Source organism: Ochotona princeps, chromosome 1, assembly GCF_030435755.1.
Source record: "Ochotona princeps isolate mOchPri1 chromosome 1, mOchPri1.hap1, whole genome shotgun sequence".
NCBI classification, from domain to species: Eukaryota; Metazoa; Chordata; class Mammalia; order Lagomorpha; family Ochotonidae; genus Ochotona; species Ochotona princeps.
In genome coordinates, this window is record NC_080832.1 from 90832289 (window position 1) to 90854394 (window position 22106).

A 22106-nucleotide genomic window follows, 5' to 3' on the forward strand; every position below is an offset into this window, starting at 1 on the left:
CTGGTGGGGTAAATTGCCAAACGGGCTATTATACATTTTGTGGAGTAAGAATTATATGTGAAATTTCTTTCCATTTCTCCTAATTTTGTTAGGAACTTAAAACTGCTCTAAAAAAGATTTTTAAAATAATTCTTATTCTGTTATTCTGCTTATTCTGTTATGTATAATGAATACTCTTCTACATTCTTACCTAATAAATGCTAGTACCATCACAACTGATCCAACCCCTCCAGTTTATTCTAACAGTTAGATTCTTGCATCAGCCTGGTAAAAGTGGGAAAGTTCAGCTCATATTCAAGTGGGCTTTAAAAGTTCACAGAATATGGGCCCACCCAAAGTGGTAACCTAGTGGCTAAAATCCTTGCCTTGTACACGCTGGGATCCCATATGGGTGTGGGTTCATATTTCGGCTGCTCCACTTCCCTTTCAGCTCCCTGCTTGTGGCCTGGGAAAGTGGTCGAGGACGGTCCAAAGCCTTGGGACCCTGCACCTACGCGGGAGACTCAAAGGAGGCTCCTGGATCCTGGCTTCAGATTGGCTCAGCTCTGGCCACTGCAGCCACTTGGGGAGTGAACCAGTGGACAGAAGATCTTTCTCTATCTCCTTCTTTCTGTAAATCTGACTTTCCAATAAAAATAAATCTTTACTTAAAAAAGCTTATAGAATAATAACACTGAAAAGTAAACTACACTACTTTACAAACATTACCTCAACCCTAAAAACTAGTTACAGGAAAATACTTAACTACTCAAAGAGTGAACAGTTGTGCCTCAATACCAATAATGGAAAAACCCACTTAAATTACAAATGATATTATAGAAGAATCCTGCTTTCACAATCAATGAAATATTTTAGGAAGAAATTTTTCCAGTTACCTATACAAATTTTGCAGTTAAGATCAAAAAGATGTTGTCTATGTTGGCTAGTGGTGTCTTTAGACATGGAGTCAATATCCTCTTTTTGTTTTTCAGATCCTTCTGGCTTCTCCAACGTCTTACTGGCTGTGGGTTCCTAACAAACAAGAGTAAACGTTAGTTTTAGCTGATAAAATTTGGCTCAAATATGAAAATTGGTTAAAATTCCATGATATTTTTCCTAAATGAAATGCTTCTATCCAAAGCCCTCTATTATTATTTCTTAAAAGGAACAAAAATTGCTATTTATTGTTATTTAAAACAGTAAAAATCACTTATCAGCCTTGAAGGCTTTGACAAGGTTTCAAAGTATCTCCTCCTTGATAAGAAATATTAAGGAAAGCTGTGCCAGCTCTCAAATTAGTTTTCCTGTGAAGTTGTCCAAGAACTGTGTAAGTCAAAGCACCTCTAGAATTGTACTGCAATGAATGTTTAGGTGCCTATTAGAGGCTATACATTAAGAAAAGCAGTACTCAATAAACCCCACCACACATACACATACACAGCTCAATCAAAAGGTTATTGTAAAGTAGATACAATTTTAGAAATTCTTCCTACCTTAAGAACATAAAGCTATAAGTATTTTCTGAAACTTCATGTTTTGATCTTTATAATGTAGTGTATCTATTATCTTTACCTGAATCTCCATTGCTGCTTCCTGTTCTTTCATTGGGGCATCACTCTCAATTTCTATTTCTCCTTTATGAGTTATTTTTGTGATCGGCCGTCGTTCTACTTCTCTCTGCTCTTTTTCAATCATCTCTATGGTCTAACAGGAAATAATTCAAAAGAAATACCCAAAATATGCATTTCAAAATACATGCTTTATCTCCCCTCAAAAGCAGTGTACTCAAACACCAAAATATTCTGGTAGATCCCTACTAGCTGTCATCTGATTGAGCCTCAGTGAGACAAAGTTCACAACTAAAAGGCTCAGCAACAACAACAACAACAGCAAGTTAAGCAATTAAAGCAAGATGAGTAGTAAGAGCAGCTGGCAATGGAATTAAGCCAAGTGAAGATCGGTCTGCTTGCATATCTCTGTTAGTGCAAATCACCTTTTGAAGAAAGAAACTGCATATGTGGCCTCAAGAAAACAAGCTAGTCTCCGATGCAGGCACAGTTTCAACATCTGTGCTTACTTGGAACAAAAAAGAAAAACAACACACTTTAAGGGTTACAATATGAGGGCCTGGGGTTCTGGCAGGCAAAGGACAGCTAAAGGGCACACTGCTCCTGCCGCAGCTATTAAGAACACCATCAGATCGGATGCTCTCACTGAACCCAAAGATTCCACCGTCCTGTCTGTCCCCTAACTACCTTCCCCCTCACCACCAACATGGTGCCCCTTGCCCACATCCCACCCCTTCCAAAATAAATAAATAAATAAAATAATTACAAGCACAGAATAAGAAATAACACACAACAGTAAAGATGTGCTATTCTGCGTTCCATATTGAATTACCTCTGGATAACTTTTCCCCTATGGCTGGGGAAAAAATAAAGGTTTTGATAATCAACACATATTTATATATTTTCTTACATGTCTGTTTTCTCTTCGTCTCCAAGCAGCTAATTCTTTAGATGCTAGTTCTTCTGGATTCATTCTTATAAGATGATCAGGGGTTACTTCTCCCTTCAACACTTTTTTAAATAATATCTGGAATGATTTTAAAATGGGAAGAAAAGGGAAGACAACCATTAAAAAAAAAGGAGCTATTGCACTAAAATTTGTAATAAGCAATTTACTTTGAAACCTGGTTTATAAATATTTACGGATGTCCTCTAAACAGAAAATGACAGTTCTGTATTCTATAAATTATGTAAGGGACCAAAACATGCATATCATAAAATAATCAACTCATAATGGAGAAGCACATACAGTGGAACCATTATAATACCTACCCCAAAACTGTAATAAGTCTACCCATGGACGTAAGCTAACCCATTATATAGTACAGAAAGGCACTGAGTGAAGGGGCTTTCTTTACTCAATGTAATACGATCCATATTTTAAAAATTTTATATGTTTACATCCTGTTAGACTGTGAGAGGACTACAGAACAAAGAACTATGTGCCAAACAACTAAAAGAAATGAGTCTTCACCTACTAAAGAAAAACTTCCATATTATTTAATTCCAAATGTATTTGATTCTTTTGCACATAGTGATAGGCTGTCCAGTGTGGAATAGCTGTTAGAATATTTTAAGGAAATATCTCAAGTCACGTTCAGTTGCCCCTCAGTATACTCAAAGGGCTGGTTCCAGTATCCTCCTCAGACATCAAAATCTGCATACGCTCAAATATCTTATATGAGATGACATAGATGGTTGTTTACATATAACCCAGCACTTCCTCCCAAATACCTTAAATTACCTCTACATTGTAATATAATGTAGATTCTACACATTTAATTATTTCAAGGTACTGTTAGGCTGACAACTATTTTTTGAATAATTATAACCCAAAACTCTGATTCTACAAATTTGGAATCTAAGGATACAGAGGCCTGAAAAATCCATGGCAACTATCTTTAAACAAATTTTATCACTTACAAGGAATTTTTGTATACAGGTAGGTTCCATCTAACTACATTCTGTTACCTAGACACACCTTTAGCAAAAGCTCTAACTGGATAAATCTTTACATCACACAAAAAAGAGATCCACTGCTTTGAATGCATAAAAAGTTTTCACTGGCATCATTTTTGCTCAGAGCCCTATCAAGATCATCTTCTGGTATTGACACTGATACACACACACACACACACACACACACATATTTGTATATTTCTTCCTGGTCCCAGCTAGAAATTCCAAGATACCAGTTCATTTAATGTTTATTCATTGCTAAACGACATTTAGAACTAAAGTCAGATTTATTTTTTTAAACTGTTTTATTTATATGAAAGGCAAGTGAAATAGAAATCTTGCACCTGATGACTCCCTCTCTAAATGCTCCCAACAGCTACAGCTGCGCCAGGCTGAAACAGAAGCCAAGAACTCCAGTATCATCTCCCAAAAAACGAAGGAAGAACTCCAATACTTAAGCCTTCATTTCCTGACTCCCACTTGCATTCACAGGAAACTAGACTGAAAGTGCAGAGTAGCCAGGACATGAAGCAGGTACTCTGAAACAGGATGCAGGTACCCCAAGAGGAAGCCTAAAAATATCAGCTCCAAAGTTACACATAACAAAATCTTTTAAAATAATTTTAAATCAAATGTACTGTCTGTTAAACCAAGCAATTTGATTTTCAAATTTGAAATGGTAACAATACACTGTTATGAATTTCAGCTTAATAGATTTTTTTAATAAATATGAACAATCTTAAGATTTATTTATTTTAATCTGACAGGCAAATTTTACAGACAGAGAAGGACAGATAGAGAGGTCCTTCATCCACTGGTTCACTCAATAAATATTCACACTGGCCAGAACTGGGCTGATCCAAAGCTGAGAGCCAGAAACCTTTTCCAGTTCCCCGACATGTATGCAAAAAGTCCAAGGACTTGACCATCTCCCACTGCCCTCCCAGGCCATAAGAAGAGATATGGATCAGAAGTGGGGCAGCCAGGATTCAACCTGGTGTCCCCATGGGATGCAGGCACCAAAGGGCAGAAGACTACCCTGAAGTGCCGCCACACCAGCACCATAAATTACATTTAAATAACTTGGTTACATAAGTAACAATAAAGGAAATTAATTCACATAGTTCAAGATCTGTTTAGTATTCAATATACCTCAGTGTATAAACACAACCCACTACTATATAGAATTCTTAGCTAAGTTCACTAGCAAAAAGGCTTTACTTAAAATTACATGTTCTAAACAAAGAGGTAATTCTAGTCTCACTATAATGAACAAATTTAAGGTACATTGTATTACAACCTGAGATGCCTATGTGTTCAGGAAAATGAAAAACATAAAAATCCATAGAAATAAGCATAACACTCACTTTGTTTTTAGGATCTTTCAGATTGAACATCAAACTTCTATATTTGTTCTTATATTTAGCATCTGTGTCCCGAAAAAAGGAGAACAGCTCTTTTTCAATTTTTGTGGCAACTTTTACTGCCTTTTCCTCTGGTATCTTCAAACTTGAGTCTGTAAGCCTTAAAATCAGAACAATTTGATTACTTCTCAAACACATGAAGTGAGTATTAGTCAATCTTCTGCAAAAGTGATACGCATTACCTTTTCATAAGAATGTCTTTGAGAGAATGTCTGACGCTTTGTCGGATCTGATCCGCAGAAGGCTTAGAGGTGGAGGCAGCAGGGGGATGCACATTAGCCACTCCTTTTTCAGCTTTCTTCTTCTTTACCTCTTGCTTCTCATGAGTACCTAATTTAAGTAAATATTAAAATTCATTAGGTTCAACTTCCTTAATGAATAATGTAAGTTTATAAACAAAAATTGAGTGATTACAAGTCACCACGTAGAAAGAAGATCAGATAACAGGAAGCCTTTCATAATCCTGACTTGGTCACTGTATACACTGCAGTGCTATATTTAGTCCGTAACTAAAATTAATGTATATTTAATTATTTTTAATGTGCAAAGACATGGAAATCCAAACCTGGTATGATCATATACTGCACACAGACACAATTATCACGGTAACCCAAAAATACACACAAAATACTTTTTTTAAAGATTTACTTATTTTTATTGGAAAGTTAGAATTATAGAGAGGAGGATAGACAGAAAGATCTTTCATCTGCTGATTCTCTCCCCAAGTGGCCTCAGTGGTCAAAGCTGAACTGATGTGAAGCCAGGAACCAGGAACTTCTTCCTGGTCTCCCATACAGATTCAAGGTCCCAAGGATTTGGGCCACCCTCCAGTGCTTTCCTAGGCCACAAGCAGGGAGCTGAATGGGAAGTGGAACAGCAGGATATGAACTGGTGCCCATATAGGATCCCAGCAAATACAAAGCAAGCCCTCAGCCACTAGACTACCTTGCCGGGCCCAAATACTTTTAAAAACACGTATGAGATCAGAACTCCAAGTCCATATGGAAATACTAATGAACTGACATTTGAATCCTACCTAAAGGGTCCGGCTCAGCAGCCTAGCACTAAAATCCTCGCCTTGAATGCACCAGGATCCCATATACCTGCCAGTTCTAATCCCAGCAGCCATGTGTCCCATCCAGCTCCCTGTCTGTGGCCTGGGAAAGCAGCCAAGGACGGCCCAAACCCTTGAGACCCTACACCCGCATGGAGAAGCTCCCATCTCCTGGTTTTGGATCAGCTCAGCTCCAGCCACTGTGGATGGAATATCTTTGTCTCGCCACCTCTCTGTGTATGTAGCTTTCCAATAAAAAAAAAATCAATAAACCTGTAATAAATAATAAATACTACCTAAAAGGCAACTCTAAAGTTATAAAATGTATAGACCCGTTTCCTAAGATAGATAATGGCCTACAGAGCTGGTTACTTTTAGCATATATACATTAACTTTTTTTTTTTTTTTAAAGATTTATTCATTTTATTACAGCCAGATATACACAGAGGAGGAGAGACAGAGAGAGACAGAGAGGAAGATCTTCCGTCCGATGTTTCACTCCCCAAGTGAGCCGCAACGGGCCGATGCGCGCCGAACCGAAGCCGGGAACCAGGAACCTCTTCCGGGTCTCCCATGCGGGTGCAGGGTCCCAAAGCTTTGGGCTGCCCTCTCCTGCTTTCCCAGGCCACAAGCAGGGAGTTGGATGGTAAGGGAGCTGCCGGGATTAGAACCGGCGCTATATGGGATCCCAGTGCGTTCAAGGCGAGGACCTTAACGATTACACTATTGCGCTGGGCCCTCAAATCACATTTCTTAAATACTTCATTAAAAGTTAATGTATAGAGCCCGGCGGCGTGGCCTAGCGGCTAAAGTCCTCGCCTTGAAAGACCCAGGATCCCATATGGGCGCCGGTTCTAATCCCGGCAGCTCCACTTCCCATCCAGCTCCCTGCTTGTGGCCTGGGAAAGCAGTCGAGGACGGCCCAAAGCCTTGGGACCCTGTACCCACATGGGAGACCCGGAAAGAAGTTCCTGGCTCCTGGCTTCGGATCAGCACAGCACCGACCATTGTGGCCACTTGGAGAGTGAATCATCAGATGGAAAATCTTCCTCTCTGTCTCTCCTCCTCTCTGTACATCTGCCTTTCCAATAAAATAAATAAATCTTTTAAGAAAAATGTGATTTGAATTGATTTAGGTAAATAATTTGTAACTTCACTAATTCCACAAAGTCAATGAGTCTTTTGCTTTCAGTTGTATTTAGCATTAAGACTTTCTCAATGGGAGGCGGAGTCCACTTAAGTCTGTTCAGAAATGCAGATGTCTGAATCTCTCAGTCACGTAGCTGTGGGTGGAGAACATAGGCTGGGACAGGCTTGCTGCTGGGGCTCCTAGTTCTCCATCCACTGCTGCCAAGCAGTGGGCAAATCCTGGGCTTGCGGACAGACATAGAAACAGTGCAATAGAGCTTACCCTGCTGGCCGCCCAGCGGCAAGCTCTGGGGTACTGGGTGTCTGGAATTACTGCCTAGTGACATCCATGGATAAGGCCACTGTATATGTAGGTGAGGAATGAATATTGAAGGACATTCTACGACATGGCCACTGTACTTGCAGTTAAGCAAGAGGCCTGAGACCTGATGGTCTGGAGGGGAGAGACGAAGATCTGTATGGGTCAGACACCATATGGGCACCAGGCCACATGGGTATCCGGAGTTGGGCTAGTTAGCATGGAACACTGCAGACGACCACAAGCCAGTCCACATGAAAGACAGGGCTGGGGGCCTGTTTAGCAGGACTAGATCCCAGTATCAGACTGAATGTCGCAACAGGGTCAGGAAGGCCAAGACACTAACCAGCATGCGAGAGAACCAGGTCGGTCTGGGGTAGATTCTGAGGGGGATATGTTTGCCAAACTCTATGGAAATTCAAGGCCTGCTGGTTCGCTCAACAGTTTGGGTGGTAATGCACTGAGCTAGGTGCGACCACGGAACCTGCCAACATTCACAGGTACCAGGACTGAGAATAGTCCAGACATATTCAGACTGCAGCAGCACCCGCATGTGCATCCTAAAACAGCGTGTGGGGCGGGCTGAGCCACAACATTCACCAGCTCGTACTAAGCCAAGATGGAGGAGCAGACTATGCTGGACAAGGGCCTAGCACCCACCCACTGGCATGCGTAAGATCTGGGCCTGGGGGCCCGGCGGCATGGCCTAGCGGCTAAAGTCCTTGCCTTGAAAGCCCCGGGATCCCATATGGGCGCCGGTTCTAATCCCAGCAGCTCCACTTCCCACCCAGCTCCCTGCTTGTGGCGTGGGAAGGCAGTTGAGGACGACCCAATGCATTGGGACCCTGCACCCGCATGGGAGACCCGGAAGAGGTTCCTGGTTCCCGACATCGGATCGGCGCACATCGACCCGTTGCGGCTCACTTGGGGAGTGAATCATCGGACGGAAGATCTTCCTCTCTGTCTCTCCTCTGTGTATATCTGGCTGTAATAAAATAAATAAATCTTTAAAAAAAAAAAAAAAAAGATCTGGGCCTGGGAGTGGGAAACTCCCCTAGTGGGTCATAGCTCCTGCTGGTGAGCACGTGATCTGGCAAGTGTGGCAAGGTTGCTCCACCTGTTGGCTAATGTATGGGTTAGTTTTGGAAGCAGGAGGACCAGGCAGGGCCAAGCCAACCGTAGCTCAGCACCAAGTGCAGAAACCAGGCTGGAACACAGGTCATGCAGGGCTAGGCTGTCACATCTTGAGCCAGAAATGGGAGCAGACTGGGCAGGGACAGGTTCCAGGACCCACCAGTGAGAGTTGGGACTGAGGGCAGGCTGGGTCAGGCCAAGCTGCAACATCTATGGCAAAGGCCAAGTTACGCAAGGGGCTATGCCAAGCGAGTCAGAGCAACCACTGGCCATTTGGGAAGTGAACCAAAAGATGGAAGATGTTTTTCTCTGTCTCTCCTTCTCTACGTCTCCTTTCAAATAAAAATAAATAAAACTTTAAAAGAAAAATAAAAAGACCCACAATTTTTAACAAAAAGGCTAAACCCCTGAGTACTAAAATAACAGATCATTCTGCTGCCGGCTTACTGTCAATTCATCTTCTACCATTATCACTAGGAGGAAATTCACTTCTCCATCCCCTGAATAAAGTTTTTAATGAAAAGTAGGTCCACAGCAAAACATTATTACAATTAAAATGTTACCTTTTTAGAAATTCCCTAAATATACCAATTATTTGTATATGAAACAAAATGTAAATATGCAAGTTAACAATAATTTCCTATGAATGTTCCCTACCTGGTTTTGAAGTTTTTTCTCCTGTGCATATAACAGTGGTAGACTCTTTTGTTATTTTTTCATTTTTTTCTTCTGATGATCTTCGAGGTAAAACTGGCTGTCCCATCTTTCGAAGAGGAGTTAATTGCCATTTTTTAATTTCAGAATCTCGACAGTCTGATGTATTTTTGCCTTCACCAGACTCCTAGGAAAAATAAGATTTCATTAAAGTGAAAAATATTCAAAAGTCTGTAAACATTTAACTATAGAATATGGACAAAAACATATATTTACTGTTGCAACCTATAAAGACATTAAGCATTTCATCCTTTAGCCCAGCAGATATTTGATTGGATTTTTAAAAAGAGGCAGAAATGTAAATCACTCAGTCATAAAAAGAAGATTCAAAAAAAGATATAAAAGATTCTTTTATTCAAAATTCATTTACTGAGTATCTATTTTTCTGCAGAACACCAAAAAGTTTATAAAGGAGGAACAACACAGAATATGATTCCAATGAAACTTGATACAAATTAACAGAATTCATAGCTTTGTGAACATGGAAAAAAGCAGAATTGTACAGAAATAAGTCTACATATTTTTCATTATTTTTAATACAAATGCAGCCACATGTACCTTTAATAAGTACAACAAGTACTCAATCAGCAATATTAACTCCCATGAGTTAAACTACACCATTGGGATATCTATTACTCTGACCCTAATTAGAACCCACAAAGATTAACTAGTTAAACTAGAACTCCGAAATCTTTGGGAGAAATTCATCATAACATACATTCCACACGTTGAAAGACAGGCAAAATAACACTATATAGAAGTAGATATATGAAAGGTTTTGAAAAAGATCACAAGAAAAACACATATTATGAAAATTATGGAGGGCTGCGGGAGAAGACGTCTAGCTCGGATCCCGAACCCAGTCCGCCATGTGCCCATGGCTCATGGCGGGCTGGGCCCGGACATGCCTGGGTGCGGGGCCTGCTTCCTTCTGGGGTGAGTACGCCGAGGGGGGAGGCCTCCGTGACTGGGCATGTCCGGGACCCACCCACCACCCTCATTGGGTGGTGAACGGGATTGGGGAGGGGCGCAACCTCGGGCCTGCAGGATTACACCTCCGGCTGCCAGAGGCGAGCCGAGGGCTGCGGGAGAAGATGTCTAGCTCGGATCCCGAACCCAGTCCGCCATGTGCCCATGGCTCATGGCGGGCTGGGCCAGGGCGGCCAGTGCGCCATTTGGCGCCAGGCTGAGCCTGCTGGCCGCCCGGCCGGGGAGCTCTGGGGTATTGGACATCTGAATAGCTGCTGAGATAGCTCTAGAGTGACCCCACTGTTTCTGGGATCTGAGCCAATCCTAAAGATTCCCAATGCCAGTAACTCTTCCTTTGAAGAACTTCCAATCCCTTAATAATGCTGAGCTTTGAACACCTATCAAGTAAAAGATAAGCTCCGGCTTGTCTAGCAGGCTGGCACCTAATGGTCCTTGGAGCAACCACATGCAGGTGCGTGATTTACGGCTAGGAACGGTCCCAATCTGGGATGCCACAGCTGGGATGAGTTTCCCACCAAGGGGTGTATGTGCTGGAATGGGGGCTGCGTTCTATCTAGAAAACAGTTGCAGTCACCCGAGGCACTAGTGTGGGCTGGGATTGGATGCACCAGGCCGGTTCAGATCCCAGCACCATCTGGTGTTATGGAGAAACAGGGTAGATGTGGGACTGACTAGGCTGGGTCTCAATCCCCTTCTGAGCCATGTGTGAGCTGTATGTGGGTATGGACGAGCCATGGCTGGGCTGAAACATCCAACAACAAGAGTCAGAATGGGGTGAAAGCCAGCCAGGAAAAGCCACTGTTCCTGCTAGGACAGGAGGTGAACTGAGTAGGGTTGGCTCAAGAACCCCCTGGCAAGCGCAAAATCTGGCATTGGGAGGGGTTCTGATGGAGGAGCCTGGGCAACTCCTCTGGCAGGACACAGTCCCTGCAGGTAAGCGCGAGAAGCATGATTGGAAACAGCCCAGAATAGGCCATGGAAAGTTTCCCACTGGCATGCATTCGGCATGGGTCAGGAGCAGACCAGGCTGAATCAGTTCATGTCATCCTCTGGCAAATCCGATCACCAGAACAGAGTGTGGAATGGGCCGGGTTCGGTTGCGACAAAACCAGTACACATTATGGAACTCCAGGGCGTGGTTGCCTGTACTGGATATGAATGCAGCACCCATCCAGCACACGTGAGATCCAGGAAGGGAGGGGCGAAGCTGGTGGGGGGTTAAGGGGCTGGCCCCCTCGCTGGACAGCCACTCCCACTGGAGAGCGTGGGCTGGGATAGAGACAGACACGACTAAGCAAGGCTACAACACCTGTGCGCTGCATGTGGACTAGATCAGGGCCACAGCTTCAGCTGGCAGAAGCTGGCACTGGGGACTAATTCTGTCGAGTCAAATCACAGGACCACCTAAAGAGTGCATAAACCGGGACAGAGAGACCTGGGAGGGAAAAAGTGGGTTCCCCCTTCTTGGGTCACTATTCCCGTGGGAGGGCATGAAAACTAGGACGGGGGCTGGGATGGCTAGATAGAGAGGTACTCAACAATATCTGTGAGGGCTGGATGGTTGAGTTGGTTAGATAAAACTAAGCTTTAATACCCATTGACAAGTACCAGAGCCAAATGGGATGGGGGACAGATTGGTCTTCTGCTACACATACTGGCAAACCAGGATAGGGGGCGGTCTGGTGGGGGTTATTGTGGGTCGCCCCAACTAGGCTGCAGCTCCCACTGGTTGATGTAAGGGCCGAACCAGACTGGACTGCAACACCCATTGGTTCCAGTGCAACTCGGGACTGAAAACAGAACCAACCCAGCAATTGCAACCACCAGCTGATCAGGGTGATGGACTGTGCCGGGCCCTGTGCTTGCTAGAACACACAAGAAACTAATCTGGGAATACCTCAAAGTATCTTTGGAGATCTCCCCACTTGAACTGCTGGACTCAGAATTCTAACCAAGAAAAGACAGAAGACAGAGCAGATCAATCATTCATCTCAGCTACATGTTGGCAGCGAAATATGGGACAAATGGAGACTTCATGATGGACCATATCAATCAGTGGACCACCTCATCGAGCGAAACTGGCAGTGGCTCATAACTGGAGAACTATTAACTCCACTTGAGCACATATCTCAGAGCATGCCCCACATCCGGGACTTGGGGTGGGCGGGAAACCAGGTGGGGCTTCTCCCTCAATATCCCCCTTTACCTCAGATACATGATGGAAACAATATGGACATAATAGCATTGCCCACCTCCCTATCCCCCTGAACCTTTTTTTTTCTTTCTTTTTTCTTTTTCTTGTTTTTCCTTCAACTATGGTTAACTATGTAAAGATTGTCAACAACAATACAATAAAATGGATTAAATAAAAAAAAAAAAAAGAAAATTATGCATGAACTTCAGAAGTTTTGCACTAAAACACATTTCAATTATGTTTTTTATGAACTTTTTGAAGTAGCCTTGGTTAATCGTAAGTCTTGAGACAGAATACATACAGAAGTAGTTTCTCTGGGGATGAGAAACTCTAGAATTTCTTATTTATTGCTTACCTCTCTGTCTCTTCCTCCAGATCACAAATGTATTTCAGTGTTTTACAACTGTAAGTCTGGTAACACACAATTGGCATGCAACAGAAACTTAAATCGTTCAATATAAAAATCTAGGAAGGAATCAACACTTAACACAGTGACTGAAACATTGCATAGGGCACGTGGCTTCAAGTTCCAGTTCCGTTTCCGCTAACACAGTTTTGGAGGCAGCAAAGGGTGGCCAAGTTTCTGGGTCCCAGCCACCAAACTAGAAATTTGGACTGAGTTCAGCTTTCTGACTTTGGCCTGGCACAGCTCTGCTACTGATGGTGTTTAGGGGATTGAATCAGCAGATGAAAGAGCAATCTTTACCTATGTTCCTCTCTCTTTCAAATGAATAAATATGCAATTTAAAAAAATATACGGGGGTAACAAGTAATATCTGAAATGTACATTGCATAAACTAACATCAGACAAGTCCAAATAGAAGAGTTCACCACCAAGAAAATTAATGACACATATATTTACTAAATCAGATTAGCCTCAATTCCTTTTCTGCTACAGACCAGCCACAACACTCCCACAAAACATTATACTGCCTCCTAAGAAAAGCTGGAGATACTTCAGTAGTATTACAGACTATGTCTGTAATCAGCCAATTGGTTGTACACAGGCAAAGATGACTAATAATTAAAGATAAATAGAATTTTTCCAAAGACATACTATGAACTTGACTTTAATTGGACTTTCAGGTCAGTAATATTAATTACTTTGTGCTAAACAAATCAACATATAAAGCAATAGCAAATATAAGAAGCTGTTTCACGAGAAATCTCAGAAAACATCTTATGCATTAAAGACCTGGCAAGCTGGAATCAGAGATTTCTTACACAAGCAATGTCTAGGAGAACTGAGTTTATAAAAAGTAGGGAAGATTTTGAAGCGATGCTCACATCTACCTTCCTTCTCATCTTGCAAAACCTTAGTTGTAAAAGAGAGCCTTTAGTAAACTAAATGTTTTCAGGGATATAAATTTTGGCTCAAACCTAGAAACTCCATGACAATACTGCTTACAATGGAAAATGTGTCCCCAAGCAATAGATTTCAAATAGAAACTACATCATCACTTCCTAAAAATACTGTATAGGATACTAACAAATAGGACGGTTAGTCTAACAGATTTCCAAGGTTCCTTCCATCTCTATAATTAAATTTGAAGGTTGAACTATTATCTGCCTACCATACATTTGCTGCCAGTGTTTCCTCTTTAGCTGATAAGAGTAACACAACAGAGAGAAATACTAATGATGCAAGGACAAAAAGGAAAAATAAAATTGTATCAGATAAATGTGCTTTTCATATATTCCAATTTAAAGTTTATTTACCATTTCACGAGTTCTATTTAGAAATACTCTCAGAAGAGTTAAAATATAACAAGAAAAAAAAATGGTACATTTTGAAGTATCCACAGCTATGACAAAAATTATTGGGTAAGAGGCCCAAGCAAATTTAGGGTAAAGCCAAAACAACGAAGACTACTTTCCTTTACATAGACAAAATAGCTCTTCCATTTGAAAATAATGCTTAACAGTTAAAGATCTGGATGCTATTTATGGACTGAAAAATCTCAGTAATCACAATTAACATTCACACTCCAAGATCAAACATTCTGCAACAGAAAATTCAATTATAAGTCTGGACTTAAAACAATATGATTAGAATTATGATGTAGATATTCTAAAGACGTCACCACTTAGGCTTCACCAAGACTATAAAAAATTTTTTCATTTTATGGAGAAAATTAATCTAATACTGCTGTAATACCAAAACTTAAAAAGAAACTTCAGAGTTCTCATAATCTGTTCCAAGTTCAATTACAAAATAACACAAAAAGCTTACCCGTTTTAAAATCTTGACCTTGTGCTTTACTGTATCATCTATACATTTGCTTTTGTCATTTGCTGTTGTGTGCTTTGAATATCCAAGTTTTTCACATTCCATTCTTTTATCCTCACTATGGATTTCAACCATAGTCTGAGTTTCCAAATCATCCGGATCTAGTATTTCAGTCTTTTTATCTTCTTCAGCGCAACATTTTACACACACATATTCTTTGTCTTCCTCTCCCATTTGTTGTGCTTGAGTCAGACTTAACCCAACACAATCACCATGAAACCAGTCATCACATCTCCCACAGCCAACCATAAACCTGAAAAGAAAAAAGGAAGCTGACATATTCTTCAAGAAACCAATATTAGAAGGCATATGAATGAATTTTTTAGTATTTGGCTTTCTGAGATCTTGCACATTTTCCACCTTAATCTGTTCTGAAAGTTCAACACGCAGCAAGTTTTCATAAGTCAATTAAAAAACATTTCAGACCTTAGGTACTTCTCTAATATGATCATAAAAACACGAGGTAAGAAAACACCACCACAAAAATAATGGACAATGACATGTCAGCACAGAATACTATGTAATATAAAGAGAAGACTAATATATTTCACTGATAAAGATAGCAAAAGCTCTGCAACAATTAGATTCCATCAAAGCTATATCTACATTACCAGAGACCTGAAATCATACTAAGTTTGGGAAGATTTTATTGAACAAATTGTTCTAAATGACAAGAAATAGCAATAAAAATGCTACAATAGTCTCAAAAGCTATTTCTCATTACCAAGTTTAATATGAAACTTGAGTTCCATGTATTCTGTTCATATAACTGTACTGATTTTTTCTGCATATAAATGACTAACACATTTTAATGAATTTTTTCCCAAATAAAAAGTGATATTCTATAACACGGAGATTTTTACTATAGAGCTTGGGTTTTTACTCCCAATCTGTTATTGTAACAATCTTCCACTTACTGCATTTCAACAAATAACTTCTCTAACAGGAAAGCCCAAAAACGTAACATTTTTTTTTTTCAGACAAAAAACTGTATTTGCCATCGGACCAGGTGAGCAGGGAAGGGAAAGAGAAGGGGAAAGTACCTCCGGAGAGAAAAGCATGAGGTGGGGTACTTCTCCAAAGAGGAGGGAGCCACACACAGGTTTGAGAAAGGGTCTTGGGTTTTAAGCGTTTCCTGATCCCTCCTTGTTGGGTGGGGAACCTACAGGTAGGATGCTCCCCATTGGTAGACCTTCTATTTTTCAAACTAAAAAGTATATGCAATTACATCTGAACAAAAGAGTAAATCAGATATCTAACAGCAATTTAGGGGAGAAAATTATGTACCCTCTGACCTTTAGCAAAGATGCAACTCGCTCATTTCATGTACTAATAATTTAGTATTTTGCTTCTGCCTTCTTGTAGCAGCAATCCCTGGCATATTTAAAAGGCTTAGAAGTCCAATTTAGGGATGCTCTTCATTGACAAGATTTTTGTTGAGATTTTGGTGATGCATAACTAATGAAGGGCTACAGAAAGGAGAATATTAAAGGTAATGTTCTATACACTAAATGGTATGGTCAACTCTTTTCAATAATTCAGAGGTCCTTTTTATGTAAAATTTCAAAAGTCCTTCCAAGGGCATTTTAAAAAGTCAATCCAAATATCTAACTCAGGGCCAGCGGCATGGCCTAGCAGCTAAAGTCCTTGCCTTGAACGCACCAGGATCCCATATGGGTGCCGGTTCTAATCCCGGCAGCTCCACTTCCCATCCAGCTCCCTCCTTGTGGCCTGGGAAAGCAGGAGAGGACGGTCCAAAGCTTTGGGACCCTGCACCCGCGTGGGAGACCTGGAAGAGGTTCCTGGTTCCCGGCTTCGGATCAGCGCAGCACCAGCCGTTGCGGCTCACTTGGGGAATGAATCAACGGATGGAAGATCTTCCTGTCTCTCCTCCTCGCTGTATAACTGACTTCGTAATGAAAATAAATAAACCTTAAAAAAAATATATCTAACTCAACAGCAATACTTCCCTGTTCCTTTACTATTTTACTATTAACCAAATTCTTGCTGTACATTCAGACTTGATATGCATAATGGTTCAGGTAATGCCTGTGCTAGCTTTACCAGGCAAATTCTCACCTCCCAGTGAATCATTTGGCTTGGGGGAAAAAATGCAACTCCAAAGAAAGAAAACTTTCAGAATATTTGTTTGCAAAATAGGTTTCTCTAGATATAGTTTAGCTGGGTCCCTAATGTTTAAATAAGATACTCCAACTAACATAAAATACAAAATTTTTAAGTATATACTTCAGTTTTTCCATCTCATGTTGCAGAGCTATTTCACAAAAGCAGCTTTCTAATATGGACATAAGACTCTTGTACAAAACCTATTAGATTTTCCTTTGCTTCCAAGTATCATGTGATTTCCTCAAAGAAAGTCTGGAATAGTTTTATCACTAAGACAGGTCTAATAAGCCTCCTTACTATGCTTTTATCCCAAAATGGAAATTCAGACATCAAATTATAATGGAAATATTAAGGAACTCTCAAACTTTATTGGCTGTAACCAGGGAAGAGTAGCAGTTGTGTGATCACAAAGTTCATCAAGCTTCATTTAAAGTTTACTTTAGAAATGTCTTCCAGAAACTTGAGCTTCTGTAAAACAAATCTCTAGTGTGAACTCAATGTCCAAAAGAGTCACATAAAAATTTGCTGAGAAATAAATGATAAAAAGCAAAATTCCCACAAATCCTAGGAGAAAATAAAATTCACCTTGGACTACTCAAAAATGGGTATGCATTTTTCTAGTCTGAAACTTGTCAGTACTATCAACTTTCAAAAATGATCTATTCCAAGAGTCCAGAGCAGTGGTCTAGGAGCTGAAGTCTTCACCTTTGACACACCAGGATCCCATATGGGCGTCCTTCTAATCCCGGCGGCCCCACTACCCGCCCAGCTCCCTGCTTGTGGCTTGAGAAAGCAGTCAGGGCCAGCCAAAGGCCTTGGGATCCTGCACCCACATGTGAGAACCGGAAGAGGCTCACTTTGGATCTGTGAAGCTCCGGCCTTTGCGGCCACTCGAGGAATGAATCATCAGACAGAGGATCTTCCTCTCTGTCTCTCCTCCTCTATGTATCTGACTTTCCAATAAATATAAATCTTTTTAAAAATGACCTATTCCAAAAAAAGGTAAAAAAAAGACCCTTTCCAAAAAATACATTTTCCCTCTTTAAGTTATTGCTCTATTTTAATACAGTGGAGGGTATGGAGAGAGGGGCCAAGGCTATAGGAGGATAGTTAATTTTTCTCACATTTTCTGCCTTGTCCTTGAATTTCTAATTAACAAAATGTAAAATAGGGGCCCGCCGACATGGCCTAGCAGCTAAAGTCCTCGCCTTGAACGCACCAGGATCCCACATGGGTGCCGGTTCTAATCCCGGCAGCTCCACTTCCCATCCAGCTCCCTGCTTGTGGCCTGGGAAAGCAGTCGAGGACAGCCCAATGCGTTGGGACCCTGCACCCACGTGGGAGACCTGGAAGAGGTTCCTGGTTCCCGGCTTCGGATCGACACAGCACCAGCCATTGCGGCTCACTTGGGGAGTGAATCATCGGATGGAAGATCTTCCTCTCTGTCTCTCCTCCTCTCTGTATATCCGGCTTTCCAATAAAAATGAATAAATCTTTAAAAAAAATGTGAAATAAGTTTAAAAGATTATATATTAAATACTAAATCTTTTTACTAACTCAATCTGAGACGTCTGACTCTAGATCAAGTCAGCAGGAATAAGCTATTGGAAAAGTACTGTAATATTTACAGTAATCTATTATGCTTATAGACATGAAAACTAAATTCAATTTACTATAAACATTTTAAAAATTTGGGCTCAGCACAGTAGCATAGTGGCTGGAGTCCTTGCCTTATATGTGCTGTGATCCCATGTGGACACTAATTCATATACCAGCTGCTCCACTTTCCATCCAGCTCCCTGCTTGTGGCCTGGGAAAGCAGTGGAGAACAACCCAAAGCCTTGGGACCCTGCACCCATGTGGGAGACCTGGAAGAAGTTCCTGGCTCCGGGCTCCGGGCTCCTGATCGGCTCAGCTCTGGCCATTACGGCCACTTGGGGAGTAAACCAGTGGAGAGAAGATCTTCCTCTCTCTCTTCTGTGTATCTGCCTTTCCAATAAAAAAAAAAAAAAAAATTAATGAAATTTAAAAACAAATACAAAAACCTACCATCTTTATTATATTTTTGGTCTAAGCCAAAAGCTATTAAAAAATTTCAAATATCTTTGTAGGAAAAAAACTAAGAACTCTGGATCCAAGAATAGGATTCTACACCAAATTAATATAAAATGTTCCGTCTTTATGACTAACAATCGATTTACAAAGCAAATTATTTCTTCATAAAACTTTTTAAATGAGAAAAATCATATTTATTCCAGAAGAAAAGTTGCTTAAAGAAGTGAATACAAAGCTATGACTCCCATTTTTCCCGGAGTATTTTTTTGTTTGCTCTTAAGTTTCATCCAGTACACTTATTTCCACAACTCGTACCAAGAAAATGTAACACATTCTAAAACATACAAACACTTGCAAAAGTGGTTATGCAAAAAAAAAAAAAAAAGCAATGATATGAAAAACATAAGATTTTTTCCTTCCAACATGCTAATAGGTTTATGTTTAATACAAGCTCTATTGGCTAATCTTCTGCTTGCAAGCATCAATATCCCATACGGACACTGGTTCATGTCCCAGATGCTCCACTTCCCATCCAGCTCCCTGCTTGTGGCCTGGGAAAGCAGTGGAGGACGGCCCAAAGTCTTGGGAACCTGCACCCGCATGGGAGACCCAGAAGCAGCTCTTGGCTCCTGGCCTCAAATCAGCCCAACTTCAACCATTATAGCTACATAGGCAATGAAACAGCAGTTGGAAGATCGTTCCGTCTCTTCTCCTCTCTGTAAATCTGTCTCTCCAATAAAAATAAACCATTTAAAAAAAAAAAAAGATTGCAACAGGAAATGGAAGCCCCCCCACCCAAAAAAAAATTAGGCAGCAAGATGTGTAATCTCTTGACATGCTCTGTTGATACTTGGTGCCTTTAGGACATGTACAGAATTTGCCCACAAATACCATGTTTAGCTGAGCCATGAATAAACATATGTAATACAAAAGAAAAATTCCAACTGGAAGTACATATAAGGAAACTACCCTAGTTGCAATATGTGTAATATCTGGAAGAGTTAAAACAGTCTTTATAAAAGCAAGTCAATCTTAACTGCTATAAAAAATGTCAGTTTCACAAGCAACATTCAGTGTGTGAGCTTGGTGCGTTAAAATGTCAAAATGCCTCCAAATAGACCATTCCCAATAAATTTACATTCTCATTGCTGAGTTAAAACAAGAAAATTACACACATATTTTGAATAAACTGAGCATATGAAAGCACAACATATCAAACTGTTGTCAGGGTCAGTAAGTGTGTAAGGGCTTCTTTATTCACAAAGTTGATCTGAAATATTGTTTCCAAACTTCATTATGTATTATGCAGGTCAATTACACAAGATGAACTCCAATTCCTTTAACATGTAACATTCCAAGTTAAGTTCAACTGTCCCACACCCTCAAAAAAGCATCCTCTATAATTGTATTTGGTGTAAGAAAAAAATTTTTGGACTAATATTCAACCTTCACCTAATGACCAATTGACATTAATATGGTAACAGTTAATAATAAAAAGCCTGGGCAAAATCCTAAAGACAGAGCCATTAGAAGAGCTTCAGAAGTTTATCACAAACACAGCTTCCAATTCTAGGTTAAAGTTTAATTTTAGAAACTCATTTATCTTTTGCCTTTCTCTCTCAGTCTTCTTCAAATTAAATAGTAAAAAAACTTGGGGCCCGGCGGCATGGCCTAGCAGCTAAAGTCCTCGCCTTGAAAGCCCCGGGATCCCATATGAATGCTGGTTCTAATCCCAGCAGCTCCACTTCCCATCCAGCTCCCTGCTTGTAGCCTGGGAAAGCAGTCGAGGACAGCCCAAAGCTTTGGGACCCTGCACCCACGTGGGAGACCCGGAAGAGGTTCCTGGTCCCGGCATCGGATTGGTGCGTACCGGCCCGTTGCAGCTCACTTGGGGAGAAGATCTTCCTCCCTGTCTCTCCTCCTTGTATATCCGGCTTTCCAATAATAAAAAAATCTTAAAAAAAAAAAATTAAATAGTAAAAAACTCATTAGGCTTCCACTTAAATTCTCCGACTACACAACAGTGTGATGAGTTTCAGAAGACATACAGAAACTAGTCTGCTTAATTCTCTTAAGTTTAAAAACAGCAGGCACAGGCCTTGCATGGTAACCTAATGGCTAAAGTCGTCGCTTTGCACACGTGGGATCACATACTGCCGCTGGTTCATGTTCCAGCTGCCCACTTCCCATCCAGCTCCCTACTAATGGCCTGGAAAAATCAGCCAAAGTTGGTCCAAGTGCACAGCCCCTGCCACCCATCTAGAGATCAGGATGATGCTCCTGGCTCTGGCCTTCAGCCACACCAAGCCACAGCATCTGCAGCTATCTGGGGAGTAACCAGTGGATGGAAGATCTCTATGCCTCACCAAGACCTTCAAATCATTCTTGTAATCTGATATTTATATATTCTTATATAAGGTAACAGCTGACCAGAAAAAGAAAAATGGGAAATAGAATGAAATCACAAATAAGCAATTAAAATTTGAAATAAACCTATTTTATTCCAACTCCTTTCTACTGCCAAACTCCTCCCCCTAAAATATTATTAGAACATTCTACTAAACTGCCTTCCCCCAAAATTGTTTTCATGTAATCTGTCATTATAACATCTACTTTCATGAACAAGGATAAAGAACATTATGGTGTACAACTTATAATGGTCATTTATCATAACAGCACCGACAAAAGTTCCAACAGCCCAGTGAACACATGTTCAGGATAATCTTGCTGCTAAAAACCTCACTTTAAGAGAAAAAATTAAGAGAAAAAAACCACATTGGAGGAAGGAAGGTCATACAACTAAAAACACTAATTCCTAAGAAAAAATGATGACAAACAGTGCTAAAAATCACCTACATATTCTTTTTAAATTCACACACAAAAAAATTCTTAAGATTATGGAAGCATTCAAAAGAAATACAGACGTCTACTCACTTATCTTACATACAAAATTCACCTGAATCCACCCGAGTAATCTAACAGGTTTTGTTACCAATTTCCAAAGTCAAGTTCTGATAATTATTAAGTGATCATATTGCCTTTAATGTGTGCAAATTTCACTCCAAGGTCAAGTTCTGATAGCTGTTAAACGATGTTTTAAGTCTTTAATGTGCAAGCATACACCAAAAAAAAATTTTTTTTCAAAAGGAATATAGGATTTCCATTATAACC

The 22106-nt window shown here is 40.6% G+C and overlaps 1 protein-coding gene across 8 annotated transcripts in view; it reads right to left on the minus strand.

Annotated features, from left to right (window-relative positions):
* The window catches only part of PHF3 (PHD finger protein 3), a 90627-nt gene that overhangs the window by 16283 nt on the left and 52238 nt on the right, over window positions 1–22106 (minus strand). For 7 of the 8 annotated variants that reach the window (XM_058661718.1, XM_058661711.1, XM_058661726.1 and 4 more), the window contains 7 exons: window positions 14697–15006; window positions 9223–9406; window positions 5113–5260; window positions 4874–5030; window positions 2458–2574; window positions 1552–1683; window positions 876–1011 (listed from right to left, as the gene is read on the minus strand). In XM_058661718.1, the coding sequence (XP_058517701.1) occupies window positions 876–1011; window positions 1552–1683; window positions 2458–2574; window positions 4874–5030; window positions 5113–5260; window positions 9223–9406; window positions 14697–15006 (1184 nt within the window). Of the gene's footprint in view, window positions 1–875; window positions 1012–1551; window positions 1684–2457; window positions 2575–4873; window positions 5031–5112; window positions 5261–9222; window positions 9407–14696; window positions 15007–16048; window positions 16222–22106 lie in introns of those variants that run through there. The other variant, XM_058661743.1, reaches the window with a different exon arrangement.